At 43.2% G+C, this 26,384-nt stretch overlaps 1 protein-coding gene across 3 annotated transcripts in view; it reads left to right on the top strand.

Moving 5' to 3' along the window:
- Nucleotides 1–11,443, top strand: part of grin2ba (glutamate receptor, ionotropic, N-methyl D-aspartate 2B, genome duplicate a) — a 229,548-nt gene extending 218,105 nt beyond the window's left edge. For all 3 annotated transcript variants that reach the window (XM_070542858.1, XM_070542857.1, XM_015945297.3), the window contains one exon: nucleotides 225–11,443. In XM_070542858.1, the coding sequence (XP_070398959.1) occupies nucleotides 225–2,492 (2,268 nt within the window). In that variant the 3' untranslated portion in view covers nucleotides 2,493–11,443. The remainder of the gene's footprint in view (nucleotides 1–224) is intronic.
- Nucleotides 11,444–26,384: the final 14,941 nt, after the last annotated feature.

Below are 26,384 nucleotides of genomic sequence, written 5' to 3'. Positions count from 1 at the left end.
GTCTGTCCTTACGCCGGCTTTTAGGCAAACTGTTAATATTTTCACTCAGATCATTGTCAGTGGAGCTAGTGGCAGTGTCTAAAACACATTTAATTACATTGAATGAATGAAATGACAAAGGTATTTAAAGTGGTAGATTTTTTAAGCCTAAACCCCTGAAAGCAACACTTCAAGTTAGCATACAACGGTGCGAGATTAAACGTGTCTGTGTTCCTCCCACACAGGGGATCTACAGCTGTATTCATGGAGTTCAGATTGAGGAGAAGAGCAGCTCTGCGCTGAACTCACCATCAGCCACCATGAACAACACCCATTCCAACATAATGCGCCTCTTACGCACGGCCAAGAACATGGCCTCCCTGTCGGGGGTGAACGGCTCACCGCACAGTGCTCTGGACTTCATCCGCCGTGAATCTTCTGTTTACGACATCTCTGAGCACCGCCGCAGCCTGGCCGGCCACTCGGACTGCAAGGCTCCGTACATGCCCGAAGACAACATGTTTAGTGACTACATCAGTGAGGTGGAGAGGACGTTTGGTAACATTCACCTAAAGGACAGTAATTTGTACCAGGACCACTACCTGCACCACCACGGCTCAACACTAGGGCTCAGCGGCCCTCCTCCCAACAGGCCCCACAGTTTGGGCAGTGCTAGTTCTTTGGAGGGGGGCATGTTTGACTGCGATAGCCTTGGAGGAGGGGTGGCGCCAATCTTTACCACCCAGCCCTGTTCAGCGCTGACCCACAGAAACATGAGCAAGTTTGACCTCCTGTCCGGTCAGACTCCTCCATCAGGCCAGAGCTTTAAAGGAGGTTTGCCGGATCTATACGGAAAGTTCTCTTTCAAGGGAGGCGCCTCCAGTTCCACCTACATCCCTGGGCCCAGTTACTGTGGAGGGAGAGGAGAGGAAGATGGGAATGTACGTTCAGACGTCTCCGACATTTCCACGCACACGGTAACTTACGGGAACCTGGAGGGTAATGCCAAGAAGCGCAAACAATACCGCGATAGTTTAAAAAAGAGACCAGCCTCTGCAAAGTCCAGACGGGAGCTGGACGAGATTGAGCTGGGCTACAGGAGGAAGCCGTACCACATCAGCCATCACCACTACCACAGCCAGCGCTCTGCCTCCCCGCCGCTGTTACCCTCTGGAAGCAAGAGAGGCGGCGGAGGAGGTGGAGGAGGTAACAACAATGGGAACTCGTATCTTTTCAGAGAAAAGGAGAGTGTGAGGGACTTCTATTTGGACCAGTTTCGTCCCAAAGAGGGTGTCCCTCAGTGGGAGCATGTGGACTTGACAGAGGGCCCAGGAAATAGAGATGGAGCAGTATCAACCTGCACTTCCCTCGTACCGGTGGATGATTTTCTTAAGATCAAACCCAAAAAGTCTGATTCAAAGAGCGCTGGAGGGTCTGGGCTTGCAGGAGGAGAGTGGGAATGCAGAAACTGTCACGCTAGCGGGAGCAAGCAGATGTCCATGCATGGTGGGTATGCTAGTGGTGTGAGCTGTGGGTCCTCCGGAGGCAACAGTCGACCCAGCTCTGCAACTTGCATGCGCTGCGAAGGCTGTAAAAAGACAGGAAACCTGTATGACATCAGCGAGGACAACAACCACTCTTTGGAACAAATGGGGGGAGGGAAAGGAGGAGGAGGAGTGGGAGGAATGGTCGCAGGCCCTCAGTCTCAATCTCAGGTCCAGCAGAGGAGGAAAAGCGGAGGATTCGGCAAGCAACTGAGGCGGCAGCATTCCTACGACACATTCGTCGATCTTCAGAAGGAAGAATCGGGTGGGATGGGAAGTTTGATGGGAGGTTTGGGAGGAGGTGGAGGGATGAGTGGGGCAGGTTTGCCAGGAATGCTACCCCCACCCAGGAGTGTAAGCTTGAAGGAGAAAGAACGCTACATGGAGGGCAACAGCCCCTTTGCACACATATTTGAGCGTCACGGGGGCTCGGAGCGAGAAAGGGAAAGGGACAGAGACCCGTTGTTTTATGGAGGCGAGAGCCAGAAAGGACCTGGCTCACAGTTTGGCCTATTCAGAGGGGGCGAAGGCCTCCACCGCCGCTCCATCGGAGAAAGAGACATGAGAGACAGATCTTTGATGGAAGGAGTGGGTGGGGCAGCATTCTCTTTATCCAAATCTCTTTACCCGGACCGGGTGAACCAAAACCCCTTTATACCCACCTTTGGGGACGACCAGTGTCTGATGCATGGAGCCAAACAGTATTATATGACAAAGCAACAACAGCAGCAACAAGTTGCCACAAACAGCCGAAGTGACTTCAGGGGTCAGATGAGTGCGCCATCGTATCTGCCAGCGTCTGTGACGGCCGGGGTGATGACTAGCGCGTCCCCCCGATTCCCAAAAGAGCTCAGCCTGGGTGGGATGAACCATCACGGCTCCATGTTGGGGGTCGGCCCCCCACGTCCCTTCAACGGAAGCAATGGTCATGTGTACGAAAAACTTTCCAGCATTGAATCGGACGTGTGAATGACTATGGGAGGAGGAGGAGAGCAATAGAGACGTTGGGAGATCAGGGCTAATTCTTTAAACACTGTAGACACAAAGTGGCCCAAGTTCACCGTGAGACAGGAAGTCGAGGGGGGAAGGACTGGAGGGTCGTGGTTAAAAGTGCGGGAAAGTACGAGTCAAAATCAGGACATCTTGAGGGGGTTTGTGATGCTATCCCTCTCTCAAAAATGGCCAAAGCTGCTCTACTTTTACGTCCACACACAGCCAGTAAACATCTCCCTCAACAATCCAAACGCCACCAACTCCCCTCCTCTCGTCCACCAGTGTGTTAAAGTCACCCGGTGATGACGCAACACCTCATCTGAGTTTGTGGCTTGACTGGGGCCCTGGGATGGCATTCCGAGGGTTCCCTGCTAGGAACAAAGACCAGAGCGAACTGCCTATCAGCCCCCGTGTCACGGCAGGAAGGAGACATGGCTACACTCCCCAAACTTGGACATCTCTCCTCGCCCATGCCTCCTCCTCCTCCTCCTCCCTGACACCTTAAAAAGCTGTTTGTTATGAGAAATACAATCATGAATGATAATAAGATATTCTTATAGAAAAACAGGGTATAAGAACAACAATAGCGTGAATAACAAAGACGTATATGCTGATTATTATGGTACTACCACGTATGACATCACCAAGTTTTTCTCGTTTTTTTATTCTGTTGGTAAAATATTTGACTACTTTCTAAGTATCTGTAGATGTGTTCTTGTCTGCTAGTTTCAGCAGCAGGAAGTTTGTTCTTGTTAAGCCAGAAAGACTCTTTTCTGTGGAACAGTTTACTCCATTTTCACTCATCTTTTTGCTTCTTTTCGAACGAAAACTGGATCTCAAAGAAACTTTTGGAGCTGGGAGATCCTTAATGTTTCAGGACAACACAAATCAAGCGCGCACAATACTTTAAACGTTGTTTTTTTTTTTTGTCATTCCGAACTTGTGTTACTGTGAACAACAGAAGCTGAAGCTGCTGAGAGGAAGGACGTGCCTTAGTGGTCTCCAGTGGAAGTGTCCTCCAGTTCACAAGCAGCAGCGCCAGGATGGACTGCTCGGGGTTCCCATCATTTATGAGCCAAAACCGCAGTAAGCACTGGCTGCTGCCGATGGTTTCAATACCAGATGCTGTTTGAGATCTTTTATATCTTCATAGGAATATTTCACACGTCGGGTACGCGTGTTCAGGATGTCCCACTGTTACTGATGACACTGATGGAAGCCTTGTTTCCTTCAACAACACACATCAGCACTCATGATATCAGCCTCTCTTCAGTGTGGGAATGAAAGCATTACTTACTTTTTGACATTATGAAGCAGGAAAAGCGTTGCGAAGGACAGTAGAAGCTGATCCAGGGAGGCCTCCCGAACACAAGCCGAGGCCTTGGCCAGGTGACTACCTTGTGAGAGGGTTTTTTTTTTACTCGCTCTGATGTAGATAGTCGGTTTAACTGAGGAGGCCTCTTTTATTGCACAGGACTTTTGACTCGCTGTAGGTTCAGTCACTCAGTAGACATGCCTTATCGCCCCATCACCTCTTTGCTCCTGTTCCGCAGGCTGATGATGAATCATCGTGTACAGACAGGGCCTCTATTAGTGATCTGAAGGTTTAATAATCTTTGGTCGTTGGTGTCACAAGTTCAAGGGCTGTTGTACAGGAGTGCTGAGCACAGAAAAGACCTGCTAGAAAGTGTGGGAAATTATCTTTATCCTCGACATAATGTAAACACACGATACTAAAACTAGTTTATCACTGGCCTGCAACTATTGACGACTAATTAGACACAAAATGGCGTAAAATGTGCAAAAATATGTAGTTGGAATCGTATTGAGTTTGTAAGAATGACACTTTTTAAAAAATGGTTTAACTGATTCTCATGTCTAACGCTATTGGCTAACACTTAACATGAAATTGCATGGGACTCTACTGGGCGGGGGAAGGGCTTAGCACAAGACAAAAGATGTGTGGGCATCTCTTTTACAGATTTCAGCAAAATTATACATAATGCCCAAAAGGGGGAAAACTCCAGATTGCAGCTTCAACTACATGACTGGATTAGAAACATACACAAGCAATACTTTTGACGTTGTATTCACATTTAAGAGGACTCGTTCATCTTATAGCTGAAATGGCCAACCTGAAAAACAAGCTAGCTTTTAAACAAAGACACGGTCACGGAACACTAACCGTTCCTGTCGACTATCACTGAAAGCCACATCCACCTGATACCGGAACCCGCTTTGCCACAGTAAACGAGAGCAATAAACACCAGTCACCGTTTTCTAGGTCCAAACAAGTTTCGTTATCCGTGACTTTAATCAGTGTTTATCTTTTTGGGACTCTGGTAGTTTGTCCTAAAGCTGAAGTGGTAGCAGCCGGCTGTTTCTCCTTTTCTGCTGTTATTGAGCGGAGAACCTCTCACACCAGTTCTGTTGAACACCACTGGTGTGAGAGTGTGTGTGATGAGTAAAGTGCAGTGGTTTGGCGAGACTGACAACCGGATGGTCATATTGTTGGTTTTGTATCGAGCCGTATTATTGGCGTAGGTTTGCAGACAAATGCGAGAAAACCCCTATTTTTTTTTTCGTTTTTATTTTTATATCGTCACAGAATGTTAAAATGTTGTTAAAAGGCTTAAAATATTATGCTAGCTTGTTTTGCAGATTAACCATTGTAGCTTTATTTAAACTGAGTGTGAAAGTGTCAAATAGATTTTGAACATGGTGCACACATTCTCATTGGTTGTTGGTCTCCTAAAGCCCACCTCCAGTACCTTCAGTTCTATAGAGAGTCCAAGTCACTTCCGCACCATGGGTCCCCTGAAGAACGAAAAAATGAATGCAAGTTAGCAGGGCTAAAAACGCTGTTTTCCAATCCGCTTTGCCTTATGTTTATGTTTAACATTTAGCAGACGCTTTTATCCAAAGCGACTTACAATTTATAACCTATAGGGCATGTTGTGATCTGTGGGGGAAACTGGAGTGCCCGGAAGAAACCCACGCATGCATGGGGAGAACACGCAACTCCACGCAGAAAGGCTGCAGCCGGGTTTCGAACCTGCGACCCTCGTGCTGCGAGGCAACAGTGCTAACCACTGCGCCACCGTGCAGTCCAGCCTTTCGCCCTGGATCACACACATGTTGTACTGCTATTTAAATGAAAAGTAATGATGGGTGTTTCGACCACGCCAGTCAAGTACTTTGAGATTTATTAGCTTGTAAATGTTCGTAATTAGCATGACGACAAACTAGAAATTGGTATGTCGCATTCGTGACGTCACCACATAATCTTCTCTCCCCAAAGTAGCTGCTTCTTACCAAAAGACCATGATGTGGAAGTGACTTGGGCTTCCTATTGGTAGCCTAACCTTTCTGCCATTTTTCCTCTGCTTTTCTTTGTTTCTGGTTCGATGCCGTCGATTTGGTGATGCGCATTTGTAGACCTGGACGTATTTTTCACACAAAACCTAAAATAACTTTTGCTCCCATTTGAAAATAAGTGTGTGCTTGGCATCAAAATGCATCTTTAAAATTCATGGACATCATATGTGAAATCCATGGCACGTAACAAATAAGATTGGAAAATAGCGTTTTTAGCCCCATTGACTTGCATTCATTTATCCGTTCTTCCGGGGACCCGTGGTGCAGAAGTAAATGTGCGTGACTTAGGCTTCATTCTTTGGAAAAAACAGTCAAATGAAACCAAGAATAGTGGATCAACAATAGAAATCAGGAGCAGAGCGGCGCCAAACCAATCATGGCCGACTAATGGAAAATCCCAAATCCAAAACAAACATTTGGAGGCATTTTGAAAACCGTTTGTCACCAACAGTTGCGGCCAGTGAGATGCTGAATTATGTTGTGTTTGTGGGCAGAAGCTCATTAATTTTTAAAAATCTGTTTATTTTTCTCTAATTGTTCGTGAAATAAGCAGCCTGTTCTGAGCTCCATAAATACAAAGACTGATCGAGTTAGCCTTAAATCTGATTCACCCTCTCTCTCTTTTTTCTCTTTCCTACACACACACACACACACCCATCACAATCCTAATAAATAACTTGGGATCTCTGGAATTTTTTTATACAAAAACACATTGAAAGTTCAGGTGAAACATTGAGAACAAGGAGTTTTCATAAGGAGGCTCCGATTAGGAAAATGAGTCTGGAAAGACTTTAGCGTGGGCATCAATCCGTGTCACCATTAAATATGTTTCAGTCTTTTATCTTGTAAATAATCTATTTAAACAACAAAAAACTTTTCACTGTACAGTAAACAGACAGACAAGGATGTAACTTTCAATATGTTTTACAACAATTTAAGAAATAAACAAAATTATGATAAAAACTCGTAAAACAAAAAACACAAAAATATGCAAACTATAGTTAAGACAACTATTACTAATCAAAGTGATATAATTGAACTTTGTTTTCTTTAAATCCATGTTTACTTAATTATAATAGTTTTACCAATCAGTATATACAGATTATGTTAAGAATTCTGCTTTTTTCCCCTTAATTTCGATAAATTGTTGGAAATTAAGGGAAAATTACCGTAGGTGTAGACGTTTGGTGATTAATCAGGGACGTTTTAGTTTTAGGAGCTTTGGTTAAGTTTCCTCTGGGATTGTGTTAGATCCTCTCTTTTTAAGGTAAGCTACATCTCCATGCTTTTCTGAGATAGATTTGATTATCTACACATATGTGATACAATATTACATGTATACAGAGGTGGTATTTGCATATAGAGGCAGTATGTTGTGGTCCTTCATTTTTATTTCAAGCAGCCGTTCTTGTGTTTTCGTGTTGCCCGTATTTTTTGGGATTTGGGCTCCAAACGGTAATTGCACACAGAATTTAGAGCCATCGTCGGCCCGGCCTATCCTGCTCCTCTCTACATCTGGGATAGACATCACTGTGGTAAAAGGAAGGTACACGCTCAGAAACACCGGACGTTTCTCGGTGTGCCAGCTGCTGAGGATTTCAGCACAAACATGGTGGAGAACCGTAGTTTCCTCTCACTGAGGCTGAAATGCATTTGTGCAACCCCTTATTAGAAGACGAAACATTTGTTCTCTCATTTTAAAGCAGATTTCTGCTGCAGAAACAAACTGTTGTTGCTTTCATTGAACTGTGTTGTTAAACTGTGATTTGACCGCTGACAAAATGCTTTGGATTCTGGTTTATTTTTGTTTTTCAGCTCTGTATGTGTCTGTGCAAGACAGAAAATATCTTTTTATTATTTTTTGTGCACATATGCAGTCTGAAATCCTTTCATGACCCTTAGATTTTGCTCGGTACTAATTCCAATAAGTTTCTGTCATCCCCCCTCCCCCGCCGTCACCCGCTCATTTTTCGCTCCTGAACTGCTTTGATAGAAACATGGAAAATACATCAGTGTACATAAACTTTAATTTATTTACTAATTAATTCAACATATTTGCAATAAACAACCATAACAAACAGGTGAAGTTCATATTATACTCTTGGTGTGTTATATTTCACTTCCTGTTCCTGTGTTTTTGGTCATCGGAGGACTAGCTGGAGCTGTGAAGCAGAGGTGCACCTGGCACTGTTAAATCCTGGTAGCTTCAGGTCTTCATGCCTGCAGCTGTTCTGCGGCGTTCATGCTCAGGTTTGGCCATGAAGCAGATTCAGCCAGACTCATCATGAGCCTTTAGTCCCCTTGAAGCCAAATGCCGCAACACATTTGTTCATGCGGCGTTCGAATAATGGTCAGAAAACGACAACAATTCCATAATAATAAATAACAGCATGACTGTGGAAGTTCCAACTTGTTGACAATCCACACAGGTCTGGTCAGGACAGAAAGACGAACCGTTTTAAGAACCGTAACTAGTGAGCGGTTGGCTTCCTTTGTTAACCAGAGAGAATCTTAATCAGAAAGTCTTTTTTTCAACACAAACCTCCACAAAATACACTCCTACGGTGCAAATATATGACTGTGATAATTTTTTTTTGTTTTTTTATTTCAGCACAGTCATGACTTTATCCCAACGTAGAGCAGCTTCCAGACCCTGTGCATGCAACTGCACCAAACTACCAGTACAAAGAACAGTCAGTGTGCATCACATTTCCCTTTTTGCACCAGCAGGGGTGAAATTTCCAGTGCCCCAACACCATTCAATTCAGCCACGCTGATTGGCTCCCTAGCAACCATTCAATTTGGGAATTTAATTGAACTTCTACGGCTCTTTGATGGTTAAATTGGGGGAAAATCACTGCTGAATGTGTCAAATGATGGGAATGTTGTGTAAAGATTTCAGATTGCATGTAGGAACAGTACTAAGTACAATTGGCACACTGATAATAAAATATGTAAAAATATATACACCTATGTATTTTCTCCTCTCCACATCTGAGAGTGGCACCCCAGTGCCCCCTCTGGACAAGCCACTGCTCACAAACACTGTGTCCCTTTTTTGATGGCCTGAACGCGCTAACGGAGCAAAAACATCACGATTGAGAAGGTTTTATTCTAATTTTCTCTTAGCAATATTACCTAAACAACACCATGGCACCGGGGGTCACGCTGGCTTGTTTTAATATTTTTTTTCCCTTTGAGATAAAAGCGTAGAAGCTTAGATGTTTCTTGTCTTGCTTGATGGACATGAGCTTTGACCTTGTGGACAGGAAGATCTGAACTGTGATATCACCTCTCTGATGTGATTTTGTGTGTGTGTGTGTGTGTGTGTGTGTGTGTGTGTGTGTGTGTGTGTGTGTGTGTGTGTGTGTGTGTGTGTGTGTGTGTGTGAGGAGGGGAGGTATTTTCAAATGTGTTTCTGAGTAAGCTATTTATAATTACTACCAACTGGAGATGACTGAAGTTCATACAGTTTTAATGAATTCAAAATTCACTTTTTTAATTGCTAATTAAAATGTCGTATGAACACATTAGCCCACCACTGAGTTGGTTCAGTCCAGCTCAGTCACAATAGATCTAGAAACAAAACGCCCCCTAGTGGCTGGTTGCCATACACGTTTTCATCCCTGCCCACTCTGTGTAGACCAATGAGACTTTGCCCTGACTTAACTATAAAAATATTGTTACATCTTCTTTACTTGTATAGGTCTTACCGTGCTGAATGTACAGATATTTTTTGTCACATATTTAGTTGTGAATAGTTATCTGATGCTTAAAAACCTACCATGATAATATGTGGGTCAGTCGTGCTCAAACCCAATAATACAACATGGCAGTGACTGTAAATGGCATAGACATGATTACGTAGACATGCCATTGAGCAATGGAGAGCGTAACAGCTTCGCCGCCATATTGAATGGGTCCCTCACTAGCTAAAGCAGAGTTAGCAACTGAGCCCAAGTTTTTGTGTGGCCTACGGTTGCAACAACTTTTGAAAACGGATCACGTGGGATTATTATTGACTTTTCTAGCCCACCATTTAAATTTTAATTTATTTTCTTTTATTATAGTTATATTTTAACTATCATGCCACATGTATGATTTTGTGAAAATGCTTGAAAAAGCTTGATAAAATAAAATAAAAAGCTTGATAAAATGCATTTTTTGTTGGACAAAGACCTTCCTCAGCAGACATAAATGCACTGGGGGTGAATGGAGACCCATCCAAGATGGTGGCCCGCTGCTATGCTAGCTGTGATTGGCATCGCCGGTCCACGTCACGTCTGCGTATTTGCTGTCTGTGGTGAATGGGACAGAAGAAGGCTGAGTCTAGTCATTTAAGTCAAACTGGAGTTTTGGTTTCTTCCTGTTGATAGCTGCTAAAGTCAGCATTTTGTGGCTGAAATGACAACTTCTCATAAATCAGACTGACCTAAAGTGAAGATTTTATCATTGTAGTTGTAGCTGTCAAAAGCTCTCATTGAACTTTTACAGAAACTTGGCCATATCTTATGTCTAGTCATTGGCTGCACATTTAACCGAGCTAAACCAACAACCCACCAGCTATAAAATACTTTGAACAAATAGAATAGACATTATTATTATTAGATTTTGAGATGAGGTCTTTATCTTTATGAACCTCTGTGAAATTTCTAACCTTGAAGAAGTTTTAAGACAACGTTAACAAATTTTGTTCGTGGCTTTGTTCAAATTATTTGTTAACTCATTGGTTCTCCTGATGGATGTAAAAGCTATTTCTCTGAGCAGAAGCTGTTCAGGAAGCTATCTAAAATGAGTTCTATAGTAATAATTTATAACTTTTACACAGAAACACACATTAAAAGTGGCAGAAAATATTTTTAAACCGTCCTTTCACTGTCCCTGTCCCTTTTTCTTACAGAGCTACGTCTTTGTGTGTGTTTTATCTACTGATAATGCTTCATATTGATGCAAACTCAATTTTCTATGAAACAGTGTACAGTTTTGTTTGTTCATTTGGCTGTTTTCCATCCTCGTCACTCGTAAGAACCGACTGCTGTAACATAAGGGGTTGCTACTAAATGTATTTCACAAGTTTGACAAATTTTCTCTGAAGCTACACAATCTGATAAAATGACCTGTGGGTGACAAAAATGTAAGATAGAACTAATATCACTTGTATACATAATCATATACAGAATATTATTCTTGGCCATTGTTTTTTCTCTTCTCGTGGCCCTTTTTCTTTAAAAATAATGCCAAACTTTTTACACCATACGAACAGAAAAAAAAACTAATAACTGTACAGGTTGTGTATATACTGAACACAGGGGGAAATATTTACCTTCACCTTCTTTTTCTATCAAAATGAGCTCAAGTAATCTCAGTAACAAATTTAACCATGTCATGACAAAATTGCAAAAAATAATTTAAAAAATCTTTAAGGTTATTCTAATAAGGATAATGTCGATATCTACCATTATAAGTGCTGAAATAAGACTATTCTTTCTCTTTGTACATGATGAACAAAATGACGTGTTGAGTATTAATAATAAAAGGTATAAATTTCACACCTGTGCCGCTGAGTCTCTTGTTTGCATAAACGTGTAAAAGCACTGATTTATTTTCATTACTTGGTGTTTGTCTTGTTGATTCACCCACACACTCTTTAATGGATAAACTAAAACCCTTCATTTGAGTATTTCTTCCAGCATTTTTAGGAGGCACTTGAATTGTTATGCTTTCAAGCAAGCTACTTGCTGCTGAAGCTGGCGTTCTTCCTCCCCTGGCTGGCAGGAAACCCCGTTGGAGGAGGAGGAGGGCTGCCGGAGAAAGTGAGGCCATATGGTGACTGTGTGGTGAGTGGTTGGGTCTTGGGCTGCAGGGGCGCCTGCAGAAAATTTTGATGGGGTGGCCAGATGGGACCAAAGAAATTTTTGGGGTGGCACACCAAATTGGTCCATGTGGTAACTCTGGGAGAGTTTAGCCTGTGGCGATGTACTGCATTGCTCCTTTATTCATTTTTATTTAAAAAAAAATAAATAAATACGGTACGTATCCAAAACATTTAACTTAAATTTTACAAACCCAAACATATCAGAAAAATACATTTTAGTTATTTAATTTTTTATTTCAAATTTAATTTAAAAAGGTATTTTTCAGGTTAATTCACCTGATGCTGTGTTCACAAAAAACTATGGAGATAAAAACTTTTTTTAATTGGTTAGCAGCAGAAACATATTTCTTTACTCATTAATTGTATTATTTTTATTTTGTTTTACAATTATGTCTTGAATAAACAAGATCATTACATAGTTTGACTGAACATTAATATGATTTATCAACACTGGCTATTCCTGTGAGGGCAGCTGTTTTTAGGGGTGGCCATGGCCACCCCTGACCACCCCTTGGGGGCACCCTTGTTGGGCTGTCCCCTCTACAACCCGCACTGCTGCTGGCGCTCCCCAGAGCCTCCCCTGATGCCCCTCAGAGTTATCCCAGGCTACTCCGTTCATGCAGCAGGGAGGTGATGACTGACCTGTCATTAAGAGTTTCACAGTTTTGTGTATTTATTTATCCAGATCATGACTGCAAAACACCATGTTACCTATTAAACAAGACTGAAAATCTGGATTCAAAACGTGAGTCCACCCTTGCTGCGTCTAAAGCATTTCGATCAGAAAGTATCTGCCAGAGAAGAAGACCCTCTCAAAAAGCAGGTGGTCTCAGCCTTCCCTGTCAAAAGCCAAGATGAGTGAGTCCATGAATGATAATGCGACGTAGATCTGTCGGGCTTTTCTAGTCCGAGTGCTTCTCCGTCTATTTTCAATCTGTGGCTAACGTAGGAGATGGGGTAGAAGACTATTTTCACATTTAGCCTGCTGGTTAATCTCTGAGTGACTGATTGTATTTAAAAATAACAATCAAAATATTCGAAAACGGGTAGAATGCCTTCTCCGGGACAGGGATGAGGTCCTGCCTCAAGTGGAGGAGATTAAGTATCTTTAGATCTTATTCACGAGTGAGGGAAAGATGGAGCGCGAGATGGACAGGCAGATTGGCGCTGCGTCTGCAGCGATGCGGGCGTTGTACCTGTCTGTCGTGGTGAAGAGAGAGCTATGCCGGCCCGGAAAGCAAAGCTCTCGGTTTACCGTTCCTACCCTCACCTATGGTCACGAGTTTTGGGTAGTGACCGAAAGGTAGAGATTGCGGATACAAGCGCCCGAAATGAGTATTTTTCGCAGAGTGGCTGGGCTCTCCCTTAGAGATAGGGTGAGAAGCTTGGTCATCTGGGAGGAGCTTGGAGTAGACCCGCTGCTCCTCCACATCGAGAGGAGCCAGTTGAGGTGGCTCGGGCATCTGATTAGGATTCCTCCTGGACGCCTCCCTGGAGAGGTTTTCCGCGCACGTCCAACCGGGACGAGACCTAAAGAGAGACCCAGGACTCGCTGGAGGGACTATGTCTCTCACCTGGACAGGGAACGCCTTGGGATTCCCCCGGAAGAGCTGGCCCAAGTGGCTGGGGAGAGGGAAGTCTGGGCCTCTCGAGTTAAGCTGCTGCCCCCGTGACCCGACTCTGGATAAGCGGAATAAAATGCATGGATGGACAATCAAAATACAGTTTCTCAGTGAACTCGGCCTTTAATGCAGCAATCTGCAGTCTTTTCTCGTTTCAGGATGAATAGATGATTTTTTAGAAATCCACAAGAGTGGTAGACTTACCCTTTAAGATATAATGTAGGCAATACATCTTTTTTCTTCTGCTAAGCATGCTCCCACGTCCCACAGAGTCCCATGCAATTTCAATCAAGCACCCGTCAGCATGACCCCGTAGCATTCGACATCGGCTGACACACAGATGTCGACCACAAAGCGTGCTCTAGCATTTGCAGATGTAACTATAGTGATCCAGAGTTCATGACACTTCTTATAGCCAAGCAAGTCTTGATTCTATTCTACGTCATATCTGCTAGCTGTTACCATTCACTTACATTGTTTGTGCTAAGCTAAAGCAAACAGGAGAACGACTGGACTGTTTACAAAATGCTTTGTCCCACTTATCTAACCCTTGGGAATGTGGAAAAGACTGAATTACACTTTGGGGTGGATATCCATCATGTAGACCAAAGTAGTCTAATCTGAGTCGGTCTGGCTCAAAGGGGGTTGTGAGAGGGATAATATGTTGCTTTTAAGCTTAATATACTACCTTCACTTATGACCAATAAGATGTGATATTCTATATAACTTCGGGGCGGCAGTAGCTCAGGTGGTAGAGCGGGTTGCCTCATGATCGTAGCGTCATGGGTTCGAATCCCAGCTCCCACCAGGGGTATCCTGCTGTTGTGTCCTTGGGCAAGACACTTCACCCAACTTGCCTGTGTTAGTGGTGGTCAGAGGGGCCGACGGCGCCAAATGGCAGCCTCGCCTCTGTCAGACCTCCCCAGGGCGGCTGTGGCTACAAGTAGCTTACCATCACTAGCAGTGTGAGTGTGTGAAAGCGTCTTTGGGTGTCTAGAAAAACGCTATATAAGTTCAATGCATTATTATTATTATAACTATAGGATATCAACCTGATTGATATTTGAATGTTTAATCAGAAGAATTATGATTCTCTGCTTTTTCAGTGATCACAACACACTTCGTATTAATTCAGGCAAAGTCAAGTTTATAAAAAGTAAGAATTTTATTTTCTAAACAAATTAAAAACAAGACAAGTCATAAATAAGACAAATGTGATGGATGAATATAAGTGGATGGAATGTGATGCACCATGATGGAATGGTGTGTGATGTTTACCAGAACCTTTGTATCTGAAGTGTGTGTGTGTGTGTGTGGACGGTCTTGTTCTGTGTGAAAACGAAGCAGTGCAAGTGATAATGCTGCAGGATTTCATTATTTTATTCTTCTCAGCACCAGTACTGCAGGTGCTCTCCATGTCCATAATGTGCGTAAGCCAGGTCCTTAGTCGATGCAGTTTTCTTTCACAAATCCCAAAGTTTGCGTAGAAAGTTGCTTACACAGTTTTCCGACCCCGTTTTGTGCGTAAGCAAGCTTGATAAATGAGGCCCCGGGTCTGGAGGCTGCTGATCAGACAGCTCTGTTTTCTTTAGCTCTGTGAACATCTGTGTTCTGCCTCAAAACTGTGTGTTTGTGCACTTTCAGGAGCCATTAACAGTTCCTATTAAGGCTTTCCTTCTTATGAGGACGCTCTTCCTTCTTTTTATAAACCTAGTTGTAATTATTTCACCTGAAATTCTGCAGTTCATTCGCGTTTATCTGGAAAAGTCACTTTCTGTTGTGAGTTTGTCTTCTTTCAGTTGTGATTTGCTGCTGTTTGGTGGTCCATGGTCATTTTCAGCCCTCTTTCAAAAGTTCAAGTATTTAAAATATCAAATGTGGGGATATGCAAGAATATAGTCATAATATTATATCCGTCTTTAATCCAATCCACTTTAATCTGTTTTACTTTGGGTTTTTATAAGAGAAGAGGAGATTCCATCATTTTAATGAGCTTCAGATGTCACAAGAATTATTTTTGAGCAGATAGAGGTCTTATTGGAGGCTCTTTTTAAAGCAAGATGGGCAAAACTGACATAAAAGAGATCACTGAACCCACTGGCGGATTTAGCTATTTGGGGGCCGAAGGTGAACACAGACATGGGGCCCCCTTACACTAAATTTTCCACAATCTTACCTTTAACTCGTTCACTGCCAATGATGACTAAAGTCGTCATTTGCATTTTTTTACTGTATGGGTGTCGGACGAGCCCCCGCACCGTGAGAACAAACATCTCAGCTCTAAAGCCGATCTTCATCTGCGTACGTCACACGTCACGTGATCAGGAAGCAGAACATCCATGTGTTAGGAGATCGTTTTGGGCAGCTGGTGTAGAAAAAGTGAGGCTCGAACCGGAAAAGCTTCTGCCGATCACAATTCAACAACGGATTACGAAAGAACGGATAACGCTCGAAACGCGCAGATTCTTCCTGATGTACGAGGTGAGTCTCCGCTTTGTTTTGGTTGTTTTGGCGTCGACATCATCCTAGCGCGCAACGTTCTGTGACTCTTAAAAAACAGTAAAAACGGTGAAAAACGCTGGCAGCGAATGAGTTAACGGGATTTGCGAAACTCTCCCCTCTTCTGACACGAGTTATTTTCACTTTTTATTTGTCCTCCTCTTTTTCCTGTCTTTCTCTCCCTTTGAGTGCCTTCAACATTTGCTCTGTTTTCTTCTTCCTGTCAGTGCTCCTGTGCTTTGCCTTCTTTTTTTTCTATTTTCTATTTTGGTTTATGTTTTCCTCACTTTAAACATTTTCCATTGTCTTTCCTTTCTGCTTCTTTTTGATGTTTACGTTGAAAAACGACGTCTCTTTCGGAAGTGAAGATAAAATCTTTTTTGAAGCGAGCTGCTTCTTTCTCTTATTGGAGCCACTAGGACAACTCCATTTCATGCTTAATGTTTTGACTATCGCTTCGAATTTGTTACGAACGCTCCCGCCTCTCTTCTTCTTCTTCTTATTTGTGCTCGTATAGCACTTGGCAAACAACAACTTGGTGCATTACTGCCACCAACTGGATTGGAGTGGAATGACTACCAATCACTTCCTGTTTGTGCATCGGCGTCTTAAAGGAATGGCCCATTGTGGCATTAACAGAGGGGTGCCGGCGGTCAGGGCTAGGGGGCCCCAGGCAGCTGCCGACCTATACCTAATGGTAAAACCATCACTGACAGAACCAAATAGTCTGATGATTGAGCAGTAATGTCCTCTCATCACCTTTAGTTACACACTGAAAAGGAAATTTAACAAGCACCTTATGAGTCCATTAGCCTTAATTAGCAGATTGACATGACTCACGTGACGCGGAAAGGATGGATTATTTTAAGTCCATCTCCCAACAGTTTAATTTAACACAGTCATTACAGCTGTGGTCTCTTTGGATGTGTAAACATTCTCTCTAACTGCTGTCTCACTTTACTAAAGCTTACTGCATAGATTTACACCCAGGACCCAAAACTTCAGCCACAAGTGAGCAAAATCAGAAAATAAGTTTAATCAAAACACCCACATACCTTTGACCCAGCTCTCACCCTGGATCCTCATGTCAGTTCTCTTGTTTGCTCTTCCGTCTTCCATCTCAGGAACGTTGCTAAGGTGAGTCCCATTCTGAACTTGAGATTTTTAAAGTTAAATTCCCATTAGTCATCACACATCTGTGAAATTCATCTCCGCATGTGACCCGTCACCTTTCTTTCTTTCTTTCTTTCTTTCTTTCTTTCTTTCTTTCTTTCTTTCTTTCTTTCTAATAAATTACTTAAAAGTGTAACGTGATGAAGGAGCTATTCCTCCAAGCTTATTTATCCTCTATCCACAGTTCCTTTTGACACAGCGCCAGAGTGCATGAAACAGCCTCAAGGTCATGCATTTGCTTCTAAACTGTTTACGTTCCAGCAATGAAGACAGAAGATGAAGAGACTCTTTTCTTTTATCAAATCAAAGAACTCTATTTTCAATAAAGCTAATCAAAACAACTGTTAGTCAATAATACAATGTGACCGGTCTGTGAAATCACAATATTATGATTAATATGTTTTAACAAGTAAATTACTTATTCTAGTCACTAGACACACTGATACACTAAGGTAAATAATCACATGACACATTGCTGTTGCTGAGCCAATCAGAGCCTTCCTAGTCTGAAGCGTGGCAGAGTCTCTGTGGTGTTTATAAATCTGCCAGCTTTGATTCGTCCAGAATCAAAAACATCCAGATTAATAAAACAGTCCCAACACCATCTTAAGTTCAGTTCTCACGATCCCATGAAGTTCACCGCATGCTAAGTGAAGTATTGGACCGGCCATTCTGTACTTCTCTTTTTAAGCTGAGAACCGTCAAGCTGGGAAAATCTGTTGTTTTGTGAACCAAGCAACGGTTCCTTTCAGAATAAAAGCTGAACTCGCTGACCCAAGGAGGGTCCCCTTTTGACGCTGTGAACCACCTGTCGCTTTTTACCTGGAGACAATCCAAGGACTGGTTTGTCGTGCTGTGACGCTGCACCATTGGCTCCAGTACCGGAAGGAAGGTCCGAGGACCTGGCATTCTGGATCCATCGTGGAGGTCTCACTGAGAGTATGTGGATGCGACAAAATGGCGTCTCATATGTTTATGACTACGAGTCTCAAACTCTGATAATTTAGGCACAAATCATCTTCTCCCACTCAGACTTTGTTTCTCCGGATACGAGAGTTCTGAATAACACACACCAACCATCTCACACCTCATTCAAACAGAACATCCATCATTAGAGAGTTAGTATTGTTCAAATTGTTTAAAATTATTTAGTAATAAACCATCTTAAACGTTTGAAGGTCTCTCTTCTCTTGTCTCTCAGTTAATACAAAGTGTCATCTAAATTCTCTGCAATAAAAAGATCCAATCTTCTGATTAAATAACCCAGTGTCCGCAAGATGGATTTCATACTGGACATGAAGTTTTAAAATCTTGTGGTCCTGAATTAAATGTAAATTAATAATCTTACATAAGTAAAAAAAACTACATTTAACAGCCAAGAAATACATTACATCACTATATAAATGTAGTCACTGAAGCTCACATTTCTAAAAGAAAAAGTCGAAGTCTCGATGCATCTTGAGGATGCTTTTGTTGAAACAGCAACAGGCAAATTAACCAAAATATATATTTTTTAATGTTAGTGTTTATCAAATTGAAGGTAAATGTGTTTGATGCATAGACCTTTTTTTCTTTTAATTGAAAGAGCAATGCACTGCTACAAGCTAAACTCCAGAGTTACCACAGGGACCAATTTGGAGTGTCACCCCTAACCTTTCTCTGTATTTTACCCTTTCTTCACACCCTCGTCGTCATTTTCAAACCCAAAACTTGACAGGTAAGGTCACACTGAGTTTCACATGCAGGCTGAACGTGAAAATAGTCTCCTACCCAATAATAAACGGGGAAACGTTTAGATTAGAGAAGCCAGTCAGATCCACGGCACATTGGGCACACAGGGGTGACGGTGGCACAAGAGTTAAGCGCTCGCCCCGTAATCGGAAGGTTGCAGGTTCGAGCCCCGCTCAGTCTGTCGCTGTCGTTGTGTCCTTGGGCAAGACACTTAACCCACGTTTCCTGCTGGTGGTGGTCGGAGGGACCGGTGGCGCCAGTGCTCGGCAGCCTCACCTCTGTCAGTACGCCCCAAAGCAGCTGTGGCTACATCGTAGCTCATCCCCACCAGTGTGTGAATATGTGAATGACTGATTATGTTGTTAAGCGCCTTGGGGGGTTCCAGGACTCTAGAATGCGCTATATCAAATACAGGCCAGTTACAGTTTACCATTGTCAAATTAGCATTCATTGGGGCCACCCATCTTGGCTCGTGGCAGGGAAGGTTGAGAGATCAGAGAGCGTCTCAGCTAACCATTAGCATTAGCAACTCCACAACATGGCAGAGCTCCTCCAAGCTTGTGTTGCTGTCAGCCAATCAGAGGCAAGTGTTCTGAATATCAGGATACAGGAGTCCAAAACCTGCTGTGTTCTCCTCACCTCTCCTCTGGCTCACTTCTAGTTCCTGAAACAGGAGCACCAGAGCTTTATTTCCTCACAAAGATCGACTCACAAAGGCTTTGATTTGGACTAATGATCACTGTAAATGTATTGAAAAAGTAAACTTGTTCTGTAAAGTCAACATTAAACATTTTCCCATTAAGTAATAAAATCTAACAACTGAAGACACACATTTGAAGGTGTGTATGATTCTGATCTAGGAGCGACTAACAGGAAAATGTTTCTAAGCAGAGCAAACTCATAAAACTCCACCGTGCTAAAGCCTTATGCAGCACTCTTCACTTGTTCAGTGTCGAGTAAGAATTCATTTTCAACTACTTTTAAAAAACTGAACACAATTGAAATAGTCTTGCTGCATTACTTCAGGTTAGCTAACTGCTTACATCCGCACAAGCAGTGACGGAGTCTCTTTGTGTCGTAAAGTTTTGAATCACCAGAATCTGAGGTGAAACAATGACTTCCTGATGAATTGTTGCGATCCTCTGAGTTATTCACAGTTAGCAAGCACACGTGTGCCTCCAGCATGACGAGGAGGATTAATTAAGATGAAGATAGGACTGCAAAATCCACCTATAAGGGTTTTTCAGCACTGGGAGAGAGAGAAGAAGAAGAAAATATCATTTCTATAGCGCCTCTCAAGATAAAAATCACGAGAGAGAGAGAGAGAGAGAGAGAGAGAGAGAGAGATGTGCAGATGGAGTGACAGAACATCAACAAGTGTGAGATCGCCGCTTCTGTAAAACACAGACGGGGACGAGCAAAAGCTGAGGAGAAGGGGTTAAAGAGGAGAAAAGCAAGGAGAGGGTTGCCCCGGCAACAGCAGCCAGCATTTTCTCCATCTTTAACAGTCATTCACACACATACGATAAAAGCATGAACACACACTCTTCCTCGTTCGGCCATGTTTGTCTTCTCTTGCTTCCGAATTCTACTCTTTTATTTCCTAATAACATTTAGAGAAGCGCCTTAGCTGGGTTCCTCAATAAAATCACTGTTTGAGGTTTTGATGATAGAAAATAATGTCATTTTAAATTAATTCTGAACAAAATGTCCCTTTGTCAAAAATTTCCCAACGGATTGGATATTGTTAATGAGTATAAACCACGTCGAGTTTACGAAGCAGCCCTATAAATGATGTCACATAATCTAAGAGGGAAGGATTGTCATTTTGACCGCAGTTTGCTTTGCAGAACGAGTAAAGGGCGACCTGCTGTTGTATAGAAACCCAACTCTTGACCTGACTTTACAAAGTAATGAATTCATGTGAAAGTCAAATGAAAGTGTGTGTCAGATACTTATAATGTGTCTTCGGAACCGCGCTGCTCTGGGTGGCTGCATGTTGGAATAGCTCAGTTGACTATATGTAAGTTTTGCCTTTTTTTGGACATTTTTTCTTCTAGTTTCTCAAGAAAAACAGTTTTTTTTTGACATTTTACTTTTCTGTTTCTGGTGCTGTGAAGCTTGGAGGATTTTTACTGCAATTTTTTCCCTTTTTTCCCTTTTTGAGCATTTGTTATGATGCGTAACCATGGCAACAAGCTGGTTTACAATCGGGAGCAGCTGATTAACATTAGAAAGGCTGAAATAATACCTCAACTGAAGTCACAAATCCAAATCAGCTAAAACGCAAGAAGCGTGGGTGCAGAGCGGGAGCAAAACGGAGACAGAGAAAGAGGAAATTCAAACCATCTCTTCCATCGATCATAATGGGGCAATGATAAATCAGGTGCTGGTCAGCATCAGAAGCAGGGACCTGAAAAGGCTCAACGGCCTAATAAGAAAGGCTGGTTCTGTTCTGGGGACGACTGTGGAACCACTGGAGGAGATAATGCAAAGAAGGATTCTCCAGAGAATCAAGAAAATGATGGACAACCCTGAGCATTCTCTTCACAAGACTGTCCGACAACAGAAGAGTGTCTTCAGTCAGAGGCTTCTTCAGTTTGGCTGCAACACTGACCGCTACTGGAGATCCTTCCTGCCAACAGCCATTGTAATATACAACAACTCTTTGATGACTTGATTATTATTATTCTGAGCTACTACAGCAATCAATTTCCCTCTGGGATTAATAAAGTATTTTTGAGTTGAATTGAATAAGAACTGACAAGTTGTAGTTCTGCACTATCCAGGGAGATTTATTTGTCACCACTGCAACATTATTGGACAAATATTAATGTTAAAGTGGTCTGGGATGACATTATGCAATACTGCCAAAGCCTGTCAGTCTTTGGTCATGTCAAAATGTCTGACGTGTGTTCCACCTCACGGTTCTGTGCATTTGCAGCACGTTGCATACAGACCGTCAGTTCTCTGGCTCTGGCTGGGCAGCAGCCTGATCAGTCCTCCTGACCGAACCCCATCATGCATGCATCTGTGTGGCACATCCTCTCATGACAGCCGCCCCAGGGTGTCAGAGATGCAGAGTGTAAGGTCAGAGCTGCATCACATGAGGAGTGTGTTAAAGCCGGTGTGCTGAATGTGACCGGCTGTGTGTCGACGCGTGTGCTTGTGATTTACAGGTTTGTTGTGTGGTTCACGGGAACGTGTCACCTTCAGCCTTCCACTGTAAATGCACGTGACACCTGCGTTACGTCAAACTAGATTATACGACGCTGGATGTATCACACGGTGAGGGTGGGGGTTGATATGAACCCCCTCCCAAGGAAGAGCGCAGTCATAAAGCAAAGCGATCCTCCACGAGTCACAAGGACAACTCAGAGACGATGGCGAATGTAGAAGTCGGGGTGTGCATGTGAGAGTAGAAGGAGAGGAGGCAGGAGGGACTGTGAGCCCTCCAGGCAAAATCATTCTCCTCCACTTCGCGTTATTTAATATCTCTGACTTGAATTATGATCTCAGCGTGGACATGAGAAACTTGGCTCCCTGAGTCACTTCTCCTCCTCGGATCACCTCATCAGGCGTGCTCATCCTCTGAAAAGACCCAACTTGGTTTCCATCAGAATCGCTGCTTCGGATGCCAGATCGGCCTCCCCTCCTCTCCCTTGTTCACACACACCCCATCTCCATCCCTCCCCGGTATCCGTAGTGACTGGGGCCAGGGTACTCAGGTTGCTAGGAGACGAGGAGAGTCACAGGAGAGATGCTGCATGAGGGAGATTAGGATAGGAGACAGCGCCCCCCTCTGGTCTCTGCTGGTACCTGCAGCATTATAGATCACTCAAATGCCTTAAGCCTCCTCTCATCTTTGGTGAGCACGCACATGATCAGACAGAGGTAAGTGCAGATATGTCCGTGTCTTCAACTGGGACGGAGAGGCTCTTTTAACTTAGGCGTAGAATTTGCAGGTTAGAATTTTAAATCACTGATCGGTGGAGGACAGGATTGCTGATCATTTGACGTTTTTCTGAGGAGGGGGACCATTTGCATCATCGGATTCTGTTGATGTCATGCATCCAGTGACTTCCTGCTCTGTTTCCTCGTGTTCTTTGATCTGAAGGAGTTTGCGTGAGACTCTGAGAGGGGTCACCTGACTTTATAACAATCAGGCAGCGCAATAACCCATTTCCTCTCAGAAGTATGCTTCTAGCCATTTATTATCAAAGCAACACCCACTGCATCGATGTAATACTTAATTGTGTCATTTTGAGACACTCAAGAGGAAGACGGATCAAAGATGGCGAGTGCTGCAGGGCCGACAGCTTAAGAAGCATCCACTTCAAAGGGACTGTTGGATAGGATTTCAAACAAAACATTATGAGGGTTGTTTCTCCACCTTGTTCAGGTCTCTGCTGGATCACAGGGCCAGAGCCTGAGCTGCACGCTCGCTGCGTGACTGACTCCATGTGGTCACCACACAAACTGCACATCGCTGCTGCTTTTGGATTTTAAACTGTGTGTGATGCTAATGTGTGATGCTAACTACATTGAGCACAATGCTAAATAAAATAGTGATGTTGGTTGGGTCTTTGTTAGAACAACGATTCTCAGCAATAAATCTTGTCTCATTGGAAATTTGCAAGGACTATGCATCCATGGAATGAGCAACACAGCTACGTGTGTCGCCACATTGCATCAACATTTTCTCTCTTTAGTGTTTTGAGTTGTTTGGTTTGTTGTCTTGTAGCATTTTCCTACAGTAAAAAGGAAAAGTAACAAACACTGACTATCTTTGCACCCATTTTTAAACCATCAGGGCCTCGGTACGTGCAGAAGATCCACGCGCAGCCACAGCAGCTCGGCTCCTCCTCCTCATGCTGGGCGCCAGTCTGGTCCCATTTGACCGTGGAATGACTTTTCATTCCTCAGCCAGGGTTTTAGTGAAGGTGAATCAGCCTGATATTGGATACTCCAGAACAGGCGTGGGGAACCCTGGTCCTCAAGGGCCAGTATCCTGCATTCAGCTGTTGATTCACCTGTTCAGCAGCTCATCAGGCTCTGCAGAAGCCTGTTAATCACCTGCTGATTGAAATCAGGTGTGTTGAAACTAACACATGCTGGATAGTGCCAAAACGTAGATATTTTTCTACGTTTTGGCCTGTCATCCACACGAAAACTGAGTTTTTTCCACACAAAAACTGATCTTTTTAAAAACTCCGGCCAAAGTGAAGATCTGCGTTTTCTCCGTTTTGGGTGTCTGCGTGTGGACAGACAAAACCGGAGTTTTAAGGTCCGCAACGTCACTTTCCACCACAAAAAATGCTGACATCACGTGTGCGACCTGTGTTTACACTAGCCGGCATCATGGATGCCCTCAGAGCTGCGCTCGCTTTATCAATTGTCCAAGCGCTTTTTGCTTGTTTGTTTTTGCAAGCGGAATTACTGCTCCTTGCGGAAGACCACAGACGAAGGACGAGGTTAAGAATGGGGGAAGTACTGCCGCCTACAGGTCTGGCATGTCCTTAACAACGTATTTATCCGGGTACGTGTGGACAGAGTTTTGTTTTAAAACGAGGTGGTGTGGATGCAAGTTTTTGGAGGGGCGGATATTCGTTTTCAAACAACCCCGGCTACGTGTGGACTAGGCCCAAGACTGGCTTTTATTTTGGGCTGAAAACCCAAAACAGTGTTCAGAAAAACGACCATCTGAGCTTTGGGATTAGGTCAGCCCATTGATATTCATTAAAGACCAAGTTCACTCACTTTATAAAGGTTCCAGATCATGCTATTTTAAGTCTTTGAGAGCCAAGGTAGACACAATATATGATAAAATGTTATCGTTGGCACTACTGAGATGTCATTTTACCTTAGATACGAGTTCATTTCATCAGCTTGAATTTCTATGTCTGGGTGCTTAAGGATTGTTTCAGGTCTGTTTTGATTGCTTGTACTTTTTCTAACTGCTTTTATCTTAGGTCTGTTGTTCTTTGGTGCAAAACTATGTCTGCCTCTTGGCCCGATCATCGTCGTAAACGAGAACGAGTTCTCAATTGTGGTAAAATAAAGTTTAAATAAAATAAACGAAACAGTTCATGTCAGCGAAGCTCTGCATACGCCCGCTCCGACGAAGCGCGCCTACAGCATCTTAGGCGTTGGGATTGTTGTCCAATCCAAGAGATTCCACTTCTGTTTTCTATCAGAGGCTAATGCAGGAAACTGGGGTAGAAGAGGCTTTAATGTTCAGCCTGCATGTGGAACACCGAGTGACCGTTCACGTTTCAAAATAACAAGTAAAATGAGAGGTGATGCCACGATATACCAGTTATGGTACTGCTTGATCGTGAGCACTCGGGAAGTGGGGCTGACGCTCACCTTCATACCGGCACACAGCCGTGTTGTTTTAACCCTCCCACTGTCTTCATGGGTGACCCCGCAAAGAAAGTTGACCATTGAGCAGGATTGATGGTTTATCTTTTGAGGTCCACGTGGCAGGGGTGAGCTGCTCAACTTTCTTTGTGGGGTCACCCATGAAGACAGTGGGAGGGTTAAGCATAAAATAAATAATTACAGCCACAGGCATTTCTATACCGCTTTTAGGGTTCCTGAAGCAGCCCTAAATTGAACCCCAGTACCACTTAACCCCTAAGAAATCAAATGAAGGCCAACTCCCGGTCGAACAGAGATTGGAGTGATAGTGACACTTATCTTGATGTCAGGCGTAGACAATTTCTTATCCTATTGTCTTTTATTCATACTGGAACCAGCCACTAGAGGGCAGTCATTACATGTTGGCTGTAACTTCCCAATTCTTTCCAGTTGATGGTGCTTTCCTGACTATGGATATGGAAAATGTACGCATTAGAATGTCACTTGGAAGTTGATGTCATAAGTAACCAAAGTGCCCCCTAGTGGCTGGTTCTAGTGCAAATATTTACACCACCGCGCTTATTTAAAGGGATGCAGCTTTATAAATATTTTTAATAATTTTCTTGAGCCAGTATGGGCTCAAATGACCTTTTACATGGTTAATGAAAGGTCACTCAGACCCCACCACCCTCTGTAGCCAGAATGCCGCACATGCAACTTCAGAGTGCCGGGCTGCCACCAGTGGCCTTTAGAAAACTGGAGCTTGGCAGTCTGCTTCCAGCACATTTCCTGCATGCTTTAAGTCATGAACACAGCTGATTTGTTTGATTTGGTGATGAATCTCTCCTGTAGAAACTGATACAGGCTGAGGAGTCATTTCAGCTGTTATTAAGATGTTAAAAATACGAATTCACAGCGAGGGGATAAGTTTCACTTTTGCTTTGACCACATATAATTAATAATGGACACTAGAGGGCGCTGAAGGCAAGCAAAACTGCTTAATATGTCTGACCAGATTAACAAGCTAAAGGCTAGTCAAAGCTGATTAATTCAAATGGAATTAAGTTGTAGAGAAAATATCCCTGGCATTGTTTATCTTTCCATTCAGATTTTAACTAACTCTAGTTCTCTAAACTGAGGCCACCAGTGAGTGATTGTTTTGAACAAAACAACCGTTGTTTATTGTTGATTTGATGTTGGGCTCAGGTTGGATCTGTAGTGCTTTAG

The sequence above is a fragment of the Nothobranchius furzeri genome, chromosome 12 (genome assembly GCF_043380555.1).
Source record: "Nothobranchius furzeri strain GRZ-AD chromosome 12, NfurGRZ-RIMD1, whole genome shotgun sequence".
NCBI lineage: Eukaryota > Metazoa > Chordata > Actinopteri > Cyprinodontiformes > Nothobranchiidae > Nothobranchius > Nothobranchius furzeri.
Note: the sequence above shows the minus strand (reverse complement) of the source record. Positions and strands in the feature narration are given on the sequence as shown.